This window comes from Panthera tigris, chromosome C1 (assembly GCF_018350195.1).
Source record: "Panthera tigris isolate Pti1 chromosome C1, P.tigris_Pti1_mat1.1, whole genome shotgun sequence".
NCBI lineage: Eukaryota > Metazoa > Chordata > Mammalia > Carnivora > Felidae > Panthera > Panthera tigris.
Window position 1 is genome coordinate 72,026,419 of NC_056667.1, and position 17,377 is coordinate 72,043,795.

The window sequence follows — 17,377 nt, forward strand, 5'->3', positions numbered from 1 at the left end:
CTCTTACTCTCTCTACTTCTTGCCTGCTTTCCCTCCTTCTCTCCTTCTCTTTCAAAATAAGTAAGCACACATAAATAAATAAATAAATAAATAAATAAATAAATAAATAAATAAATAAAATGTCCATACCCAAAGCAATCTATAGACTCAATGCAATCCCTATCAAAATTCCAATGACACATTCACATAAATAGAATGAATAATCCTAAAATTTGTATGGGACCTCAAAAGACCACAAATAGCCAAAACAATCTTGATAAGAACAACCAAGCTGAAGGTATCATGCTCCCTGATTTCAAACTATATTAAAAAAGTATGATAATGAAAACAATATGGTATTGACATAAAAAAAGTCACATAGATCAATGGAATGGAATAAATAGCCAAGAAATAAACCCATGCACATATGGTTAATTAACTTATAACAAAAGAGGCAAGAGTATACAATGGGTAAAAGATAGTCTCTTTAATAAATGGCCTTGGGAAAAGTGGACAGCCATATGCAAAAGAATGACATTAGACTACTCTCTAATACTATACACAAAAATAAACTCAAAATGAATTAAAGATTTTAATTTAAGACCTGAAACCATAAAACTGCTAGTAGAAAATATAGGCAATAAGTTCCTTGACATTATTCTTGGCAATTTTTTTTTAGATCTGACTCCAAAAGTGAAGGCAACAAAAGCAAAAATAAACAAGTGGAAATACATCAAATTGAAAACCTTCAGCAAAGTAAATCATCATAAAAATTAAAAGACAACTTACTGAATTGGAGAAAACATTTCCAATTTATATATCCTATAAGAGGTTAATATCCAAAATATATTTTAAAAACTCACAAGGATGTAGAGAAAGGGAAACCCTCTTGCCCTGTTGGTGGGAATGCAAACTGGTACAGCCACTCTGGAGAAGAGGTTCCTTAAAAAACTAAAATTAGAACTACCCTGTGACCCAGCATTTTCACTATTAGATACCTACCCAAAGGATACAAAAATACAGATTCAAAGGGGTACATGCACCCCAATGTTTGTAGCAGCATTATCAATGATAGCCAAACTATGGAGAGGGTCCAACTGCCCATCGACTGATGAATAAAGAAGATATGGTATACATACATAATGGAATATTACTTAGCGATCAAAATGAATGAAATCTTGCCATTTGCAACATGGATGGAGTTAGAATGCATTATTTTAAGTGAGATAAGTCAATCAGAAAAAGACAAATGCCATAAGATTTCAGTCATATGTGGAATTTAAGAAACAAAACAGATGAACATATGGGAAAGGGGGGAAAAGAGGAGAGAGGGAAACAAACCACAAGAGACTCTTAATGATAGAGAACAAACTGGGGATTGATGAAGGGAGATGGGTGGGAGATTGTTTAGATGGGTGATGGATATTAAGGAGGGCACTTGTGATAAGCACTGGGTGCTGTATATAGAGATGAATCCCTGAATTCTACTCCAGAAAACAATATCGCACTACACGTTAACTAAAATTTAAGTTAAAAAAAATAAGAGGGGTAGAAAGTGGGAAAAAAACACCCATACAACTCAACAGTGAAACAAAACAGTCAATTAAAAAATGGACATAGGAGGGGTGCCTGGGTGGCTCAGTCGGTTAAGCATTCGACTTCAACTCAGGTCACGATCTCGCGGTCCGTGAGTTTGAGCCCCGCGTCAGGCTCTGGGCTGATGGCTCAGAGCCTGGAACCTGCTTCAGATTCTGTGTCTCCCTCTCTCTCTGCCCCTCCCCGGTTCATGCTCTGTCTCAAAAATAAATAAACGTTAAAAAAAAATTAAAAAAAAAATGGACATAGGATCTAAATAGGCACTTTTTTTTCCCCATAAAGATATACAGATGACCAACAGGCACATGAAAAGGTGTTTAACATCACTAGTCATCAGGGAAATACAAATCAAGACCACAATGACTTATCACTTCACACCTGTTGGAATGGCTATTATCAAAAAGACAAGAAATAACTAGTGTTCATGAAGATGTGAAGATGGGAACTCACATGCACTGTTGGAAGGAAGGTAAACTGGTACAGGCATTATGGAAAACAGTATGGAGTTTCATAAAGAAATTAAAAATAAATAAGTTATGGAGATGAAAAATACAGCTTAGGGAATATAGTAATAATATAAAGTAAAAGTAAAAATAGAACTACCATATGATCAGGGCACCTGGGTGGCTCAGCCGGTTGAGTCCAGCTCTTGGTTTCGGCTCAGGTCATGATCTCATGGTTTGTGAGTTCAAGCCCCAGATCAGGCTCTGCGCTAACAGCACAGAGCCTGTTTGGGATGGATTCTCTGTCTCCTCTTTCTTTGCCCCTCCCCTTCTCTCTCTTTCTAAATAAATTCCAAAAAATTAAAAAAAAAAAAAACCTAAAAAAAAGAACTACCATATGATCCAACAGTTCTACCTCTGGGCATTTCATCAGAAAAAAAAAATAATAACACTAATTCAAAAAGATAAATGCACCCCTATGTTCATTGGAACATTATTTATAATAGCCAAGATATGAAAAGAACCTAAGTGTCTAACAATGGATGAATGGATAAAGAAGATATGGTATAAACACACACACACACACACACACACACACGTGCGCGCGCGCGCACAATGGAATACTACTCAGCCATAAAAATAAATGGAATACTACCATTTGTGTTAACATGGATGGACCTTGAGGGCATTATGCTAAGTGAAATAAGTCAGACAGAGAAATACAAATATTATATAATCTCACTTATACGTGGAATCCAAAAAACAAAACAGGTGAAGAAACAAAACAAAATTTATGGATTCAGAGAACAGAGTGGTGGTGGCAGGGTAGAAGGGGGTGTTGCCAAATGTCCAAAATGAGTAAAGGGTGTTGGGAGGTACACACTTCCAGCTGTGAAATAAATAGGTCATGGGGATGTGATGTGTGGCATGGGGACACAGTCAATGGTACTGTAGTGCATATTCGAAGGTTGCCAGGAGAATAGATCATGAAAGTTTTCATCATAAGAAGAAAAAATACTTTTGGTAACTTATGGTGACAGATGGCGGCTGGACTTACTGTGGTGATCATTTGCTGTGTGTACAGGTGTCGACTCATCATGTTGTACACTCAAGATAATATAATATTTATGTCAACTATGTTTCAATTTTAAAAAGAGTTAAAGACCTTCTTTAATAATGTCAGGAAAATAACATGATACTCACTAGTCATCACTCACCTTTGGACCTGGTAATCCAGGTAACCCAGGATTTCCATGTGGCCCTGGTATGCCCTGCAAATAGTAAAAAAGGTCAGATCGTTCTTAGAACAGTTTTAGATACAAATAACAGTCAGTATAAATATTTCATAGCATAATTTAATTAAAATGAATGTTACCTCTTTTTTTTTTCCACAAAGATTTTTTTAATTTTTTCTGAGATGTTGGATTGTTCAGTCTTGGAAAGGAGAGCTACACTAGAGCAGTACTGCAGTTTCTGTCTTTTGATTCAAAACACTGTCTTGAGGTGTTTACCTCCTTTATTTTTCACCCCTATCTCGAGCTATATGCATAGTGCTACTTCTAGAACCTGTGCAGAGTAAGAAGCCTAAAAATAAGGAAGTGCAAATGTTTACTCTTCTGTCAACATGTGTTAACCCTTTCTTGTACTTGAGTTTTTACTTATGCCATTATGTATCTCTTAAAGACTCGTTTAACTTTACCCCCTACAGCTGCCCAAATCATTCTTCAAGTGTCAGCTAGATCCCACCTCAGTTTTATTTAATTTATTCTTTTAGATAAATAAATATTATGTGGGGCTTGAGCTCACAAACCTGAGATCGAGACCTGAACTGAGACCAAGAGTCTGACACTTAACCAACTGGGCCACCCAGGTGCCCCCCCACCTCTTTTTTAAATCCTAGATACACCATGATAAAGTGATTTCTCTTTCTTACTAGCTTTCATAGAAATTGCTACATGTAAAGTTAATTTGTACTTAACTGTATATCGCTTTAGGACATTTATTAGACTGTTCTAATCTGTTACTTAAATATTTTATTGCCCTTTTAACTACTTTATGACATGTGCCATTTAGTTCTAGGATTAAAAATTTTTTGAAAATGGACTGTTTTTAGTATTACCAGTATAGCGCTTGGAACATATTAGACACTCAATAAATATTTGTTGGTTTGAATTTAATAACTGCTTCTATTTACTGAGTGCCTACTATATGTAAATAACTGCATTAATGCTTTACATTTCTTATTACTAATCCTTATAACAATCCTGCAAGGTGGCTATTTTTACTCCCCTTTACAAGTGAAGAAACTTAAGCTTATGGAACCATCAATGGAGGAACTAAGATCCACCTCTAGAACTTTCCAGGTCTCCAGGCCCCCTACACTCATTTGGATTTGGTACCCTTGTCTCAGCTCTTCAGCCATACCTCTCTCTTAACATATAACATATAGTTAGTAATTACTTATTTTTCTGTCTTTTCAATTCTGAATTAATAGAGCATCGTGTTTCAGAAAGGAAAGGGGTGTCAGCAATGGCAATATTGGAAGTATATCTAGCAAGACTAAAACTAAGGAAAAAAGATTAGATTTTATGATATGTCATTTGCAACCTTCAAAAATTATTAGATTAAATTATTATTAAAATAAATTTTAATAAAATAGATGGAAAAATTTATGGGCCTTTACACATAAGCATTGATGTAGGGCCACGGCATAAACTATTATTTTATAAAGTTCAATAGTGCAACAACAGTGAGCTAGGACAATAACTAGGAAAAATTAATAACAGTGAAAGTTTGAGGGTTTTTTTTGAAAAGGGATAATGGTTTGGTTGTTGCCACATGAGCTAAAATCTAGGGAGAGAAAAAAATGTGAAGTTGCAAGTTTTAAGTTAAATAATGGAGTGGAGATAAAATTAGGAACACAAATGTAATAATTAGCCTGGAGAAGAGGAATACTGTTCCTTCCTTAAAGAAAGGATTAGACAAATAAGTGAAAAAAATAGACAGAAATGAGGGAAGGAAACTGGTGTACTATGAGAATAGATGGAGACTCAGACTGAAGGTCTTGCTGTAGGAGAACAGCCTCAGTAGTGGATAGGGAATGGGATTGGTACAGAGAGAGATCCAGTCCCCAGAAAGGTGGGATCCAGACAGAGAGCCAGAAGGATAGAAACAGTCTGCCGGCTATGGGAGAGTGGGCGCGTGGATGAGAGACTGTAGGAGGAATGTGATAGGTCAAGTATAGAGAAGTGAAACAAATGTTTAACCGCAGCTACAGCCAGTGAGCGTTCGTCTGAGCCTTCTTGTCAGTATGAGGACAGGAGTTGAATGTGAATATGGACGACTTAAAGTAATATTTCAGGATGCTTTTTCACTATATTGTGTGTAAGATAGACAAAAATCGGGACAGAAAGTGGATTATACACAGCATGTGCATCTGTCTTTACAACACACGGTTGCAGTTCCTTTTCTGGCTCTTGGAAGAATTTCTGTTAGTAAAAGTCCACATTTATTTTTTAGGTTTGAAAGAAACAAATTTTAACACAGCAGTAAATCTTTTGTTGGACATGTGTAATGTGAGAAACCACTGCTGATCCTTAAGGCAGCTTTTTCCTCAGGTTAATTATTTTTCTAGTCAGTAGCTCCAGCATTTTCCACTATGTAATCCAGGAATGTACTATTTTAAGGCAACCCACTCCTCTTCATTTCCCAAAGCAAATGAACCCCACCTCGAACTATCAACTACCCATGAGATCGCTTTATAACTAAGAATAATGTTACAAGTAGCACTAATTTATAAATTTGATAATCCTTCTCAGGCAGGTTCACAGAGAGTGCCTTGGCTGGGTGTTTACGGTCAAATAAACAAGCTGCACGTGTTCCTGAGTTTCTCTTGAATTGGCAAAGGTAGACTAAGTTTGAAGACCCAGGCAGGTTTCCAAAGGAAGTACATACTGTACAATGCTGGGGAAAAAAAAAACATACTGCAGTGTTACTAATTCTAACAGCAGTGGGACACAGAGCCCATTTACTCACCCGTGGACCTCTCCTTCCTGATGGGCCTGGGATGCCTGCTGGACCAGGTGGACCCTTGGAAAACAAATGCCAAGATGTTAGGCACAATTATAGACACATCTTTTCTCACAAGACTTATTAAGATTCCCACTTTAGGGCTTTGTTTTCAGTCCCCAGTTCCCAGCTGATGATGATTTTAAAGTAATATGAATCCCCTCACCCTAATCAGCAGGGGTGAGAGTTGAAACTCAAGTGTCCTCTTTAATCTGGCCAGAAATGGCCGTAGGAAGTCTGTGACTTATGGTTACAGCCACTGTATCTGGCTTTTACAGGAACCATAACTAGTAGTTTTGTGGGTAACTTTTACCTAAATTTACTTTTACTACTGAAGGCAGAATTCAATTTAGGGTTGGGAGACCAACAACTACAGGTCGTTTCAGACACATTTCAAAAGACTTGCCTGGAAAAATTAAAGCACTGACTATGTTATGTTCTCTTAAAAGGCTTATAGCAAGGATCTGTATAATGTGTTAAACTGTTATGAGATCCTTCTTGTATATTCAGTAATAAATCTGCCTTGCACCAAGTATAGCATACCAGGAGTTCAGTCAGAGACTTAAATGGTTTGCAAAACAAAGTAGGAAAGCAAACACTGATCAATTTTTAAAGCATTCTGATTAAATATATTAAATAATATTAAATATATTAAATAATATTAAATAAATATTAAATATGTTAAGTAATATTGAATAGGAAGAAGTAGTTTCCTTTTTTACTTCCTCACGTGATGACTTATGTCGTCTTTTTTTACTTTAACAATCAACTGGGGCAGAATAAATGTTCATTTGAGACATGGTTAACATATGCATTCATTCATGTTGCATTCACTTAATTGTTGCAGAGCACTCTGCTGATATGGAATTATTCTTGGTGTCTCTAGAGCATACACATATTCCACTTTACAAATATTCATTCAAAGTTGCATTAAAAATAGCATGAATGTTGAAATTCGGCATATCAAGGTTAAAGTGCTAGCCTTAGCATTAACAGATAGCATGGCCTAAGAGCCTTGATTTTATGCAGCATTTTTTTCTCATTCCTCATTCTGATATTATCTACTCTTCAAAACTTTCTCCTTTTTTTTTTAATATTACAGCTGTTTTGAAGTTTTCTAATCCTCTTTATATTTTTCAAGCTGACCATTTCCCTTTGATTGTATTTTTTCTTCTCCCATGCCCTAACTTGATTTAAAAAAAAAAAAACAAACTATTTATTTATTTATTTATATATAGAGAGAAAGATAGTGCAAGTGGGAGAGGGGCAGAGATGGAAGGACAGAGAGAGAATCCCAAGTAGGTTCTGCACTGTCATTGCAGAGCCCAATGCGGGGCTTGAACTCAACAAGCTGTGAGATCAATACCTGAGCTGAAGTCAGATGCTTAACTGACTGAGCCACCCAGGCACCCCAATAAAACCTTTCATATATCTCCTAACATTGAGACAGAAGTACTATTCCCATTCAACCTCAAACTGAGGGCATCCTCCTTCCTGAACTGTTCAAATATTTTAACAGCTATCATTATATCACTAACTTTATATATATATTATATATAACATTATATCACTAACCATCAAAAATTGACTTTCACTTATTTTTTTTAAAAACTGAAATCCTTTTCACAATTCTGGTTCTGTTGTTATAATCGGAAGTTAACAGCTATTTATTTGAAGTCCCCAAAAATAAGAAAAATGAAAAACTAAATGGAAAATTAAAACAGAATGTCTAGTTTGGTTTATTACCCCATGACACTATATTACAACAAAAGAAAACAGTATTCCAATTACATAGAAAAGGTAATTATTATTAGATACTGGGCAAGAAAGAAAGTCTATTTTATGTCATGATTGAAATATTTGAGTTATTTAATAAGCACTGTATAAAAATCAATTTTAACTTCTTCACAAATTTGCATTTTCAAATCACTGAGAATAGATTAATAGGGATTTCTACAAACCAGGGAAGAAATTTGATTTTATATGGCATGACTTGTTTGATGAAAATAAGTGATTTTCTATAAATAAAGTTAAGTACTAAAAATGGCACTTTAACTTTGAGGTTATTGGTTATTAAGAGAAAGGGATGCCTGGGCTCAGTTGTTGACCATCTTGATTTTGGCTTAGGTTATGATCTCGTGGTTCATGTGATCTAGCCCTGCTTCAGATTCTCTCTCCCTCTCTCTCTGCCCTTCCCCCTTTCACACACGCCCGCTCTCAAGAATAAATAAACTTTTAAAAAAGTTTAAAAAAAAAAAGGAGCATAATTCCATGAAAAGAGTAACGGTTTTGCAATTGTCTAATCTAGGTTCAAATCAGGCCTCAATGATTTACTAGCTGAATGACCTTGGACAAGTCAGTTACTCTTTCTAAGCCTTAGTTTCCTCATCTTTAAAATATTGATGATAAAGATCTACCTTTCAGTTATTGTGATCATTAAAGATACTGTATATAGAATAACTACCACTATGGCTAAGAAATAGTAGTTAACCAGTAAACTATAGAATAATGATTTTTTTAAAGGTATACATGGTGCACAGTAAGCACTCAATTAATGTTAGTTATAATATTATAATTACTAGGGGTTTTTTGTTTGTTTGTTTTAGATAGAGTGCGCATGAGTGGGGTAGAGGGCAGAAAAATCTTAATCAGGCTCCAGCTGAACCTGATGTGGGGCTCAGCATGGGGCTTGATCCCATGACCATGGGATCTCAACCTGAGCCAAAATCAAGAGTCAGGTACTCAACCAACTGAGCCACCCAGGCTACTAAGGTAATTATTATATATTATCAAATATATAATTGCCTTAAATATATTCACTAGACCAAAACTTCTAAAAGATAGTAATGCCTGGTCAATTAATCTTGGAAGTCCTGCAACTAAAATTCCTTTTAAAAATTCATTCACTCATTCATTCATTCACTCATTCGATAAGCATTAGTAAGCATCAAGCCCTCCGACAGCTTCGAGTCTAGAAAAAAGACACACGTTAACAGATAAGCACATAATTAAACATTTTACTTAGTGATATGAAGGAAGAGAACGAGCAAGCAACAGAGAGATTAACATAGCTAGTGCACCTAATTTATTTGTGGTATCAGAGGAAGCTTCTCTGAGGAAGTAAGTGCTCACACTGAAAAAATGAATAAGAGTTAGAAAAGAGGAGAAAGTAAAATTCCAGAAAATAGGAATAAAATGAACGAGGGCATGAGTAAAAGAAAACAAACAAAAAGCACAGTCTTATTGAAGAAGAAAAAGAAAACTCAGGGAGAGTAAGAGAAAGTGGCACAAAAGGAGGCTGCAGAGGTAAGCAGGGGCCAGATCACACACCACTGCACAGGTTATGATAAAGTCTTTCATTTATTCTAAGTGCTTTATTCTTCTGCCACTGAAGAGTTTAAGCAGCTAACTGAGGTGATCTGGTTTGTGTTTTTAAAAAGATCACTAGAGAATTTACATAAAACATGGCAGAACGAAAACATTTTTAAAACTACCCTCCATCCCTCAAAACCCACTGAGAACAACAAAAACACTGAAAGAAAAAAAAAATCATCTCCAACGAAACAAGGAAAGGACCACAACCACAAACCACAAAATATGAAGATTATGTTCCAAATACTGAGAAACTTTGCGGTAAGGAAAGATGTTGAGAGATGACCAGAAAGAAAAACCTCCTCAGATTTCAAATCTTGAACAGGCTACAGATATCTAAAACTATCAGTCTTGAATGTTCATCTCAAAAATCCTTTGATTACACAACGATGAGGCTTAAGGGAATGAGAAAGCCACAGTAGATATGATTAATGATCCAGTGAAGACCCAGCTTCAAACAGCCAAGAGTAAGAAAGGTGGAACTGAAGAGGAGGAACCCATCATTGTTATGATCTACAACCAAACCTCCTAACCTCAGAAGATGTCTGGTGGGGACAGGGGGTGAAAGACAGGAGCATAAATCATCATATTAGTTCTTAGAGGGCCTATGAAATAAAAGATTTCATAACAAATTGTACATGAAAGTAAGAGGAGATATGTCTCTGGATAGAGGACAAAATAAATATAATAAGATGGTGTTTAAAGGCAGCAACCTAAAGTTGACACTGTGTACCACTCCACCTTATTTCCCTCTGCTTCTCCCTATGCTATTCTAAAACAAATAGTGCCCCAGTTAGAGTTGCCTTTATTTTATTTATTTATTTTTTAAGTTTATTTATTTTCAGAGAGAGAGCATGAGCAGGGGAGGGACAGAGAAAGAAGGAGAGAGAAAGAATCCCGAGCAGGCTCCATGCTGTCAGCACAGAACCAGAGGTGGGGCTCAAACTCACGAACCATGAAATCATAACCCCAGCCGAAATCAAGAGTCAGATGTTTAACTAAATGAGTCACTCAGGTGCCCCAGAGCTGCCTTTATTATTTTTTTAAAGAAATTTTTTTTAACGTTTATTTATTTTTGAGACAGAGAGAGACAGAGCATGAACGGGGGAGGGGCAGAGAGAGAGGGAGACACAGAATTGGAAGCAGGCTCCAGGCTCTGAGCCATCAGCCCAGAGCCCGAGGCAGGGCTCAAACTCACGGACTGTGAGATCCTGACCTGAGCTGAAGTCGGACGCTCAACCGACTGAGCTACCCAGGCGCCCCTGCCTTTATTTTAAAAATGGCTAATAACCAGAAAGAAACCAGCCAGGGGCCTTTACATACTTATTGAGTGGAGGGGAAAGTATGAGGACAGAAACATAAATTAAAAGTAGATGAAAATTGTTTACCAGAAGAGGAATTACTTCATGCAACAGAGAAAAAGTCCAGTCATATAGTTCACTAAAGATGCAAAGGATTTCAAGATGCCATGTTTCTATAAAAACAGAGGTCAAAGAAGAGTTATAAGAAATAAAAATAACAATGAAGGTAATGAAATGTGAACCAGAAGAGTTTAAGAAATACATGAAAGAGAAAAAAGAAACCATTATAGATGAAAGCCATGTCTGATACCATAAAAACTGATTAGATACAATTTAAAAATCAATGAAGGAATGTGAGTGCAGAATAACTGAATTCACATGAAACAAAATAGAAAAAGCAATCACACATACATGCTTGTAGAGAAAATGATAGATAATGTCTATCATCACAAAGGACATCCTGAAGAAGAATGTGGAAAAATGGAAAAGAAAAATATTTGAGGATATAAGGGGAGATGTTTCTATAATCAAATAAAAATGACCTTCATATCAAAGGCATACCAGAAAAAAAAACTGATACAGACTGATATAGGTTTAATAAACTTCAGAGATGATGAAAGAACTGTACGGGCATATGAAAGAAGAAATGGTCACCTACAGGTAGGAAAAATCAGGCTGGCCTGAGATTTCACATGGTAACATCTACTTCAAGAAGTGATGCAACAATCCCTACAAAGTTCATTATTTCTTCATCATTCACAGTTTCATTAGCTTCCTAAAAAATCTACCTTTAGTCTTCTACATTATCCTGAAGTTGGACTCACAAAGTTGACTTTCCCATCAGAAGAGCTAATGCATTTCTTCCACTTTTTCTCAGTCCTCATCCTTTTTGACTTCTATGTAGCTTTTGGCACTGCTGATCAATTTTTTCTCAAAACTCTCTTCTTGGGCTTCTGTGACAGTGCACTATATACTTCTCTCCCATCTGACTGTTCATTCACACTTCTGCTTTTTTTCTTCCATAATCCCAAAGCAAACATTCCCCATGATTTGACTCTTGACTCTATGCCAAACTCCTTTCTTTGAAAATTATCGAACCCTACACCTTCAACTATAATATTGATAGGAAGACTCCTGAATCTACATTCTTATCATGATCTCTCTTTTTCATTTCAGCTTCTTCAACTTTTCCAAAGGCTGACTGAATTTTCAATAGTACCTGAAATGTTTTAACTTAACTTCCTCTCCTAAAATCGACTTCCTCTCTTAGTTACTAATTTTAGTAATGGTATTACCATTCTCCCAATCCATAGACTTGAAACTTTAAAGTCATCTTTCTCTTCCTTTTTGTTTGGTCCCTAGGTCCAATTAATTTCCCATATATTTCTTCAAAATATCTCCTGAATTCTACCTTTCCTTTGCATTTTCACATTTTCCTAATGTCTTAGTTTTGTAACATCCAGATGATAGTGGGAACTTCCTGTCTGTGCTGGGCACTACTAACAGACTGACTTCTCCATTAATATCTCTGCTTAGAAACCTATAAAATTCCCCACGAGAATGAGATAAAGTAAGAACTATCAGTTTGACAATTAAGACTCTCTACAATCTGACAACATCTATCTTGGGTCTTATCTTTGTCCAACAATATTCAGTCTAACATCATGAGAGAGTTTAAGCTTTAGAGGCAAAAAACGTGAATCCTGGCTCTGTCATTTATTAGCAATGTGGTTATGAGCAAGTAAACTGACTTTTCTGGGTTACAGTTTCTTCACCTGAAAAAATGGGGATAATAATTCCAACCTCACCAAGTTATTTTAAGATAATGAATTTAAAGGGCATGGTCAAGCATCTGTCGCAAAGTAAAAACTCAGTAAATGATAGCTATTATGCTGCTTTTCCTATTAAAAAAATAGGTTCGTTCTTTTCACCTATCAAAATATATCCATTCTTTGGGCCTACATTATAACTAGTTTGTCCACAAGACAATTCCAAATTATTCCGAACTATTCCAAGCTATTCCGAACAGCTCAGCCTTAAGCGATCTTTCATAGGGATCACCTCAGAAAACACTTCTCTTGCTTTTGAACATTTGTACCTTATGCACTTAGTTTGTAAGCTCCTTCTGAGCAGTGACTGTGTCATCCATACTTTGTGTTCCTGCTTTTCCCATAACAGAAACTAAGTAAATATCTGTTAAATATTACTGCTTCATCCACCAATATTGAAATGACTAGTTTGGGATTTATAGAAGAGATTTATGCTCATCTCATCATACTGAAGAAAGTAAATGGCTTCCATAACTATTTGCTTAATATGACCTGCCCAGTGGCTCAATTTTATTACTAATATGTTGATAATTAGTTGCTATCACTGAAAAGAATTTCTCTATAATAATGTTATTCATACTTTAAGACATTTAAACATTCACTCTAAGAGTTGTTCAATACCTATCAAGTCATTTCAAGCAAGAACCACAAAGGAAACATAAGCTAAGCAAGTGACATCATCTTCTCCCATCCAATGGCTTCTGAACTAAAACAATGACTCAAATTTTATTTTCATAAAATAAATAAATGCTTTAATATATATTTTAGTCTGCTTGTAATTAAAAATATTATTTTCTAAACACATAAAAGTTGATTACTTAACATATACAAATATAAAAGGCAAAAACATAATGTTTCTAATGTGATTTTTTTAACGTTTATTCATTTTTGAGACACAGAGAGAAACAGAGTGTGAGTGGGGCAGGGGCAGAGAAAGAAGGAGACACAGAATCCCAAGCAGACTCCAGGGTCTAAGGTGTCAGCACAGAGCCTGACATAGGGCTCGAACTCACAGACCATGAGATCATAACTTGAGCTGAAGTCAGACACTTAACCAACCGAGCCACCCAGCTCCCCCCAATGTAATTTTAAATAGCTTAAAATGGGTTTTAAATGATTTATAAATTTTTCATATGTTCATCTGTAATTGCACCTACACAACGAAAGAATTTCAGAGCTAAAAACATCAATCTATTATCATATAGTTTTGTTTATACATTATCAAATAAGTGATTTGGCTGTTTGCTTGTTTTTTTCATTGAATAGGCCAATGAGCTCTTAGTTACTTTTTGTATTAGGTAGATGGAGCTTTTATTAATCTGTAAATCTAAATTAACTATACCATTAAAGATGTAATGAAATATGTTACATTTAGAACAATAATGTAAGGTTTTGCTTTTTACCAGGCAGTGATTCACTACAAAATTATCTCTAAAGTAAATTTTACTATTTTAGTTCATTTGATATTATTTTGCTGAAAGAAGGGTTTAATGATTATCAATTAATTTAATTGATGTATTTAACGTGTTTTTCTTTAGTGTACTATAACTTTTATATCCTTCTCTTAACATGACTGTGTATAAGTCTATGGTTTTTCTATAAAGAATGCTAATCCAAATTTAGCAGTTGAATTCTTGGTTGAACTTCAACTGAACAAGAAAAACATATAGCTTACTCACCATTTTATCAGAATTAAGTAACCTTTCAGCCTGCCAATATAAACAACAAAAAATATAATATTTAAGCCAACACTGCATTCTGGCTGGATGCATTATAGTAACCGTAAATTCATCACTATAGCCAGGATACATGTCTGAAACAGATCTGATCTATTCTGTATTCTTCAGTCTAGTGATTTTTGATAAGTTAATGCATTAAGACAGATTTAAAAAACAACAACAACAACTTACGGGAGGTCCAGTGTCCCCTTTTGGCCCTCTCAGATTCTCCATTTCGAGCATTGTATTAAGATCCTCATAATAATAATAATAATCATAAAGGTCAGTCTCATAGCTATTTTCGATGGGATAGGTAGCATCAGGATCAATTTCACCTTCCTTCCTTAGGTCAAGGTGATTGTCCACAGATGGCTCATCTGTCACTCTGTATAAGGTTGTGTTTAAAATCTGTTGCAGTTCCGTTAGTTCATTAGTGTGTAGATTTGCTGTGATAGCCTTCTTGAGATTAGTAATTGTTTCTTGTTTTATATGTGGAAGAATAGATGATATCTTCTTAAATGGTGACAGACCAGTTAGTTTATCATTATGTTGTGTGACATTGTCGGATACATTTGAAAAAGAACTAAATTTCTCCTTGCTATTTGTTTTCGCCTTTTTGAGATGATGGGTCATTGACAGACTTAAATTTGTCTGAGTATGTTCCTCATTGATCATTTCTTTGTCTTGAATTCCATGGTTTACAAGATCCACAGCAGAAACATTCCTTGAATGAAGAGAAATGAATTGAGATTTTGATATTTGGTGTTCTTGTTGCTTATGGACTGTTGCAGAATCATTATTTATGATATTTGGAATGTTTTTGCCTTTGGTAAATGTGTCCTCAGACAGCACTTTTTCACCAAATTGTTTGGGCAAGGGAGAGTTTTCCAGTATCTCAGCTGGTACGATGGTTGTATGAAGATGGTTTGTCTCAGGGTGACAACGATGTTTCACATATCTACAATAGTTTGCAGATGCTTCTGCAGAAGGAATAATATCCAACTGACATAATATTCCTTCAAAATGGACAGAATTATTATTCATACTTCCTAGTGTAAACACACTGTTAGAATCAAAAGTCTGGACTTCCAAAAGAGTCTCTCTGCTAAAATATTTCTTTCCACACTCAACAGACATTGAAACAACTTGGTTTCTAATAGTAATGGCAAAGAAGTGCCATCGCTCATCATGAACACTGTAGTTGAAAAACACAGACTGCTTTCCTCCAAGGTATACTACTAATTTTTTAGGTAATAATTGCACTCCTAATTGCAGTCTATTTTTATTTCTAATGCTGAAGAGAAATGCATTGTTTACTCTATGTGACTGTAACCCAATTAATATTGTAAATGGGTGTTCTAAGTTGAATGGTAAAATTTTCATGAGAGGTGACTCAATATAAGCATCATTTGTTAAAATGACACCTGATTCTGTTAAATGGACCCCCTGAGGTAATGGTGTAGATGATGATGGTACAGCAGTCACTGATGATGAGTGTCTTACATCTTTGTCTCCAAGGCCTAGTTGATGAAGAATATCTATGCCTGGAAATTAAAAACAGAGAGAGAAAGAGAAAGAGAAAGAATCTTACTCTCATGCATTCAGGTGTTCATATGAATGTTTGAGTATGAGAAAATATTCCTTGTCTGTATCAACAGTAATCCCTAAAATAAGCATGCTCTATCAATTTCCAGTTCATGAGAAACATGGGGAGGAAGAGTAAAATGTTATACTCAGTAATTTGGAACACACACACACGTAAGCACATACTAATGCGTGCATACATGCACACACAAACACACACACACACAACCTATATTCCTAAACCTAAAATTTAGTAAATGCTCTCTCATTTTTCTCAATCAATTGAGGAATCATATTTGTTACTCCAATGAATATTACTTCTTTAATTTGGAACTTAAAATTTTATGACTTCTAAGTTAAAGAGAAACTGGGGACACAGTTACAAAAAGAAATTTATAACTTGAAAACCACTGTACAAATTAAGTTCACATAATCTTTTAAACTATAATTTTTCAGGTTTTTTTCCCTGATAGCCTTCTGGAAATTTACAAGTTATGCAAGAGTTCTCCCTGTGCCTGATACTGTAAGGGTGTGCTACACATAAAGTATCCAGTCACCCTGATATCTCCTGGACAAGCAAACTTAAATTCCTATTGTTGATGATTACCATACTTTTTCTTTCCCTTCCAAGTTTCTCTTGCTTCTGTTATTTTCTCAGTCCTCCAAGGTAATTTTTATCAAAGCAATTTTTAGACCCTTTCCAATATTTATTATATAATATGAAATATAGGTCGTATATAACATAAACTTTATATATAGGTTGTACATAATATAAACTTTATATAATAATGGCTTTTTTCTGGTTTATTTTTATTGCAATGTTACTAGTAGTATACTGTTTATCTCCCCTTTCCAATTATAAACTCTTGGAAGACAGATTCTGTGTCTAATTAATTATTGGATATCTACTATTCTTGCCTTGCAAATAGTTCTATAATTTCTAAATGAATGAATTTGCCCCACCAGGATCTTATCAGATGTCGCATTTCTTTCTATAGTCTTATAAAATTAAATATAATTTGTGAAGAATGATGAATCCTGTATTAGAGATATAGAACAGTTTAGTCAGGCACAGGATCATTATTATTTTGGGTGTTATAAATCTCCTACCTGTAACTTTGTATATATGTAATCATTTCTAACAAGAAATGTCAAAGAATATGAATTCATAACTGTGATAAGTGAGAAAAAAGCTTTTGTAGATTAGCCAAAAAAATGTGAATTATCTTAGTTTTTCCTTTATAGGAAATTAGTAGATATTCGATAATTCATGTTTATTGCAAATAGCAAAAATAATAGCAAATATCACTCATGCATAACCTAGCAATACAATTAAAATGTTTTCTCACCAGAGAGCTTTATAAAATACTCAGGTGTTTTATTTTATGGTTATAACAACCATCATTTTATTTATAAAGCAGTCATAGTTTTATAATAGTTTCAAATGTTATAAATGTTTGTATCTAAAACAGTATGACAGTGTCTCT

At 35.0% G+C, this 17,377-nt stretch overlaps 1 protein-coding gene across 1 annotated transcript in view; it reads right to left on the reverse strand.

The window, feature by feature from the left end:
* COL24A1 (collagen type XXIV alpha 1 chain) overlaps positions 1-17,377 on the reverse strand; it is a 398,425-nt gene that overhangs the window by 361,146 nt on the left and 19,902 nt on the right. Inside the window, exons 3-5 of the mRNA XM_015536213.2 lie at positions 14,499-15,850; positions 6,054-6,107; positions 3,236-3,289 (exon numbers count right to left, since the gene is read on the reverse strand). Of these exons, the coding sequence (XP_015391699.2) occupies positions 3,236-3,289; positions 6,054-6,107; positions 14,499-15,850 (1,460 nt within the window). The remainder of the gene's footprint in view (positions 1-3,235; positions 3,290-6,053; positions 6,108-14,498; positions 15,851-17,377) is intronic.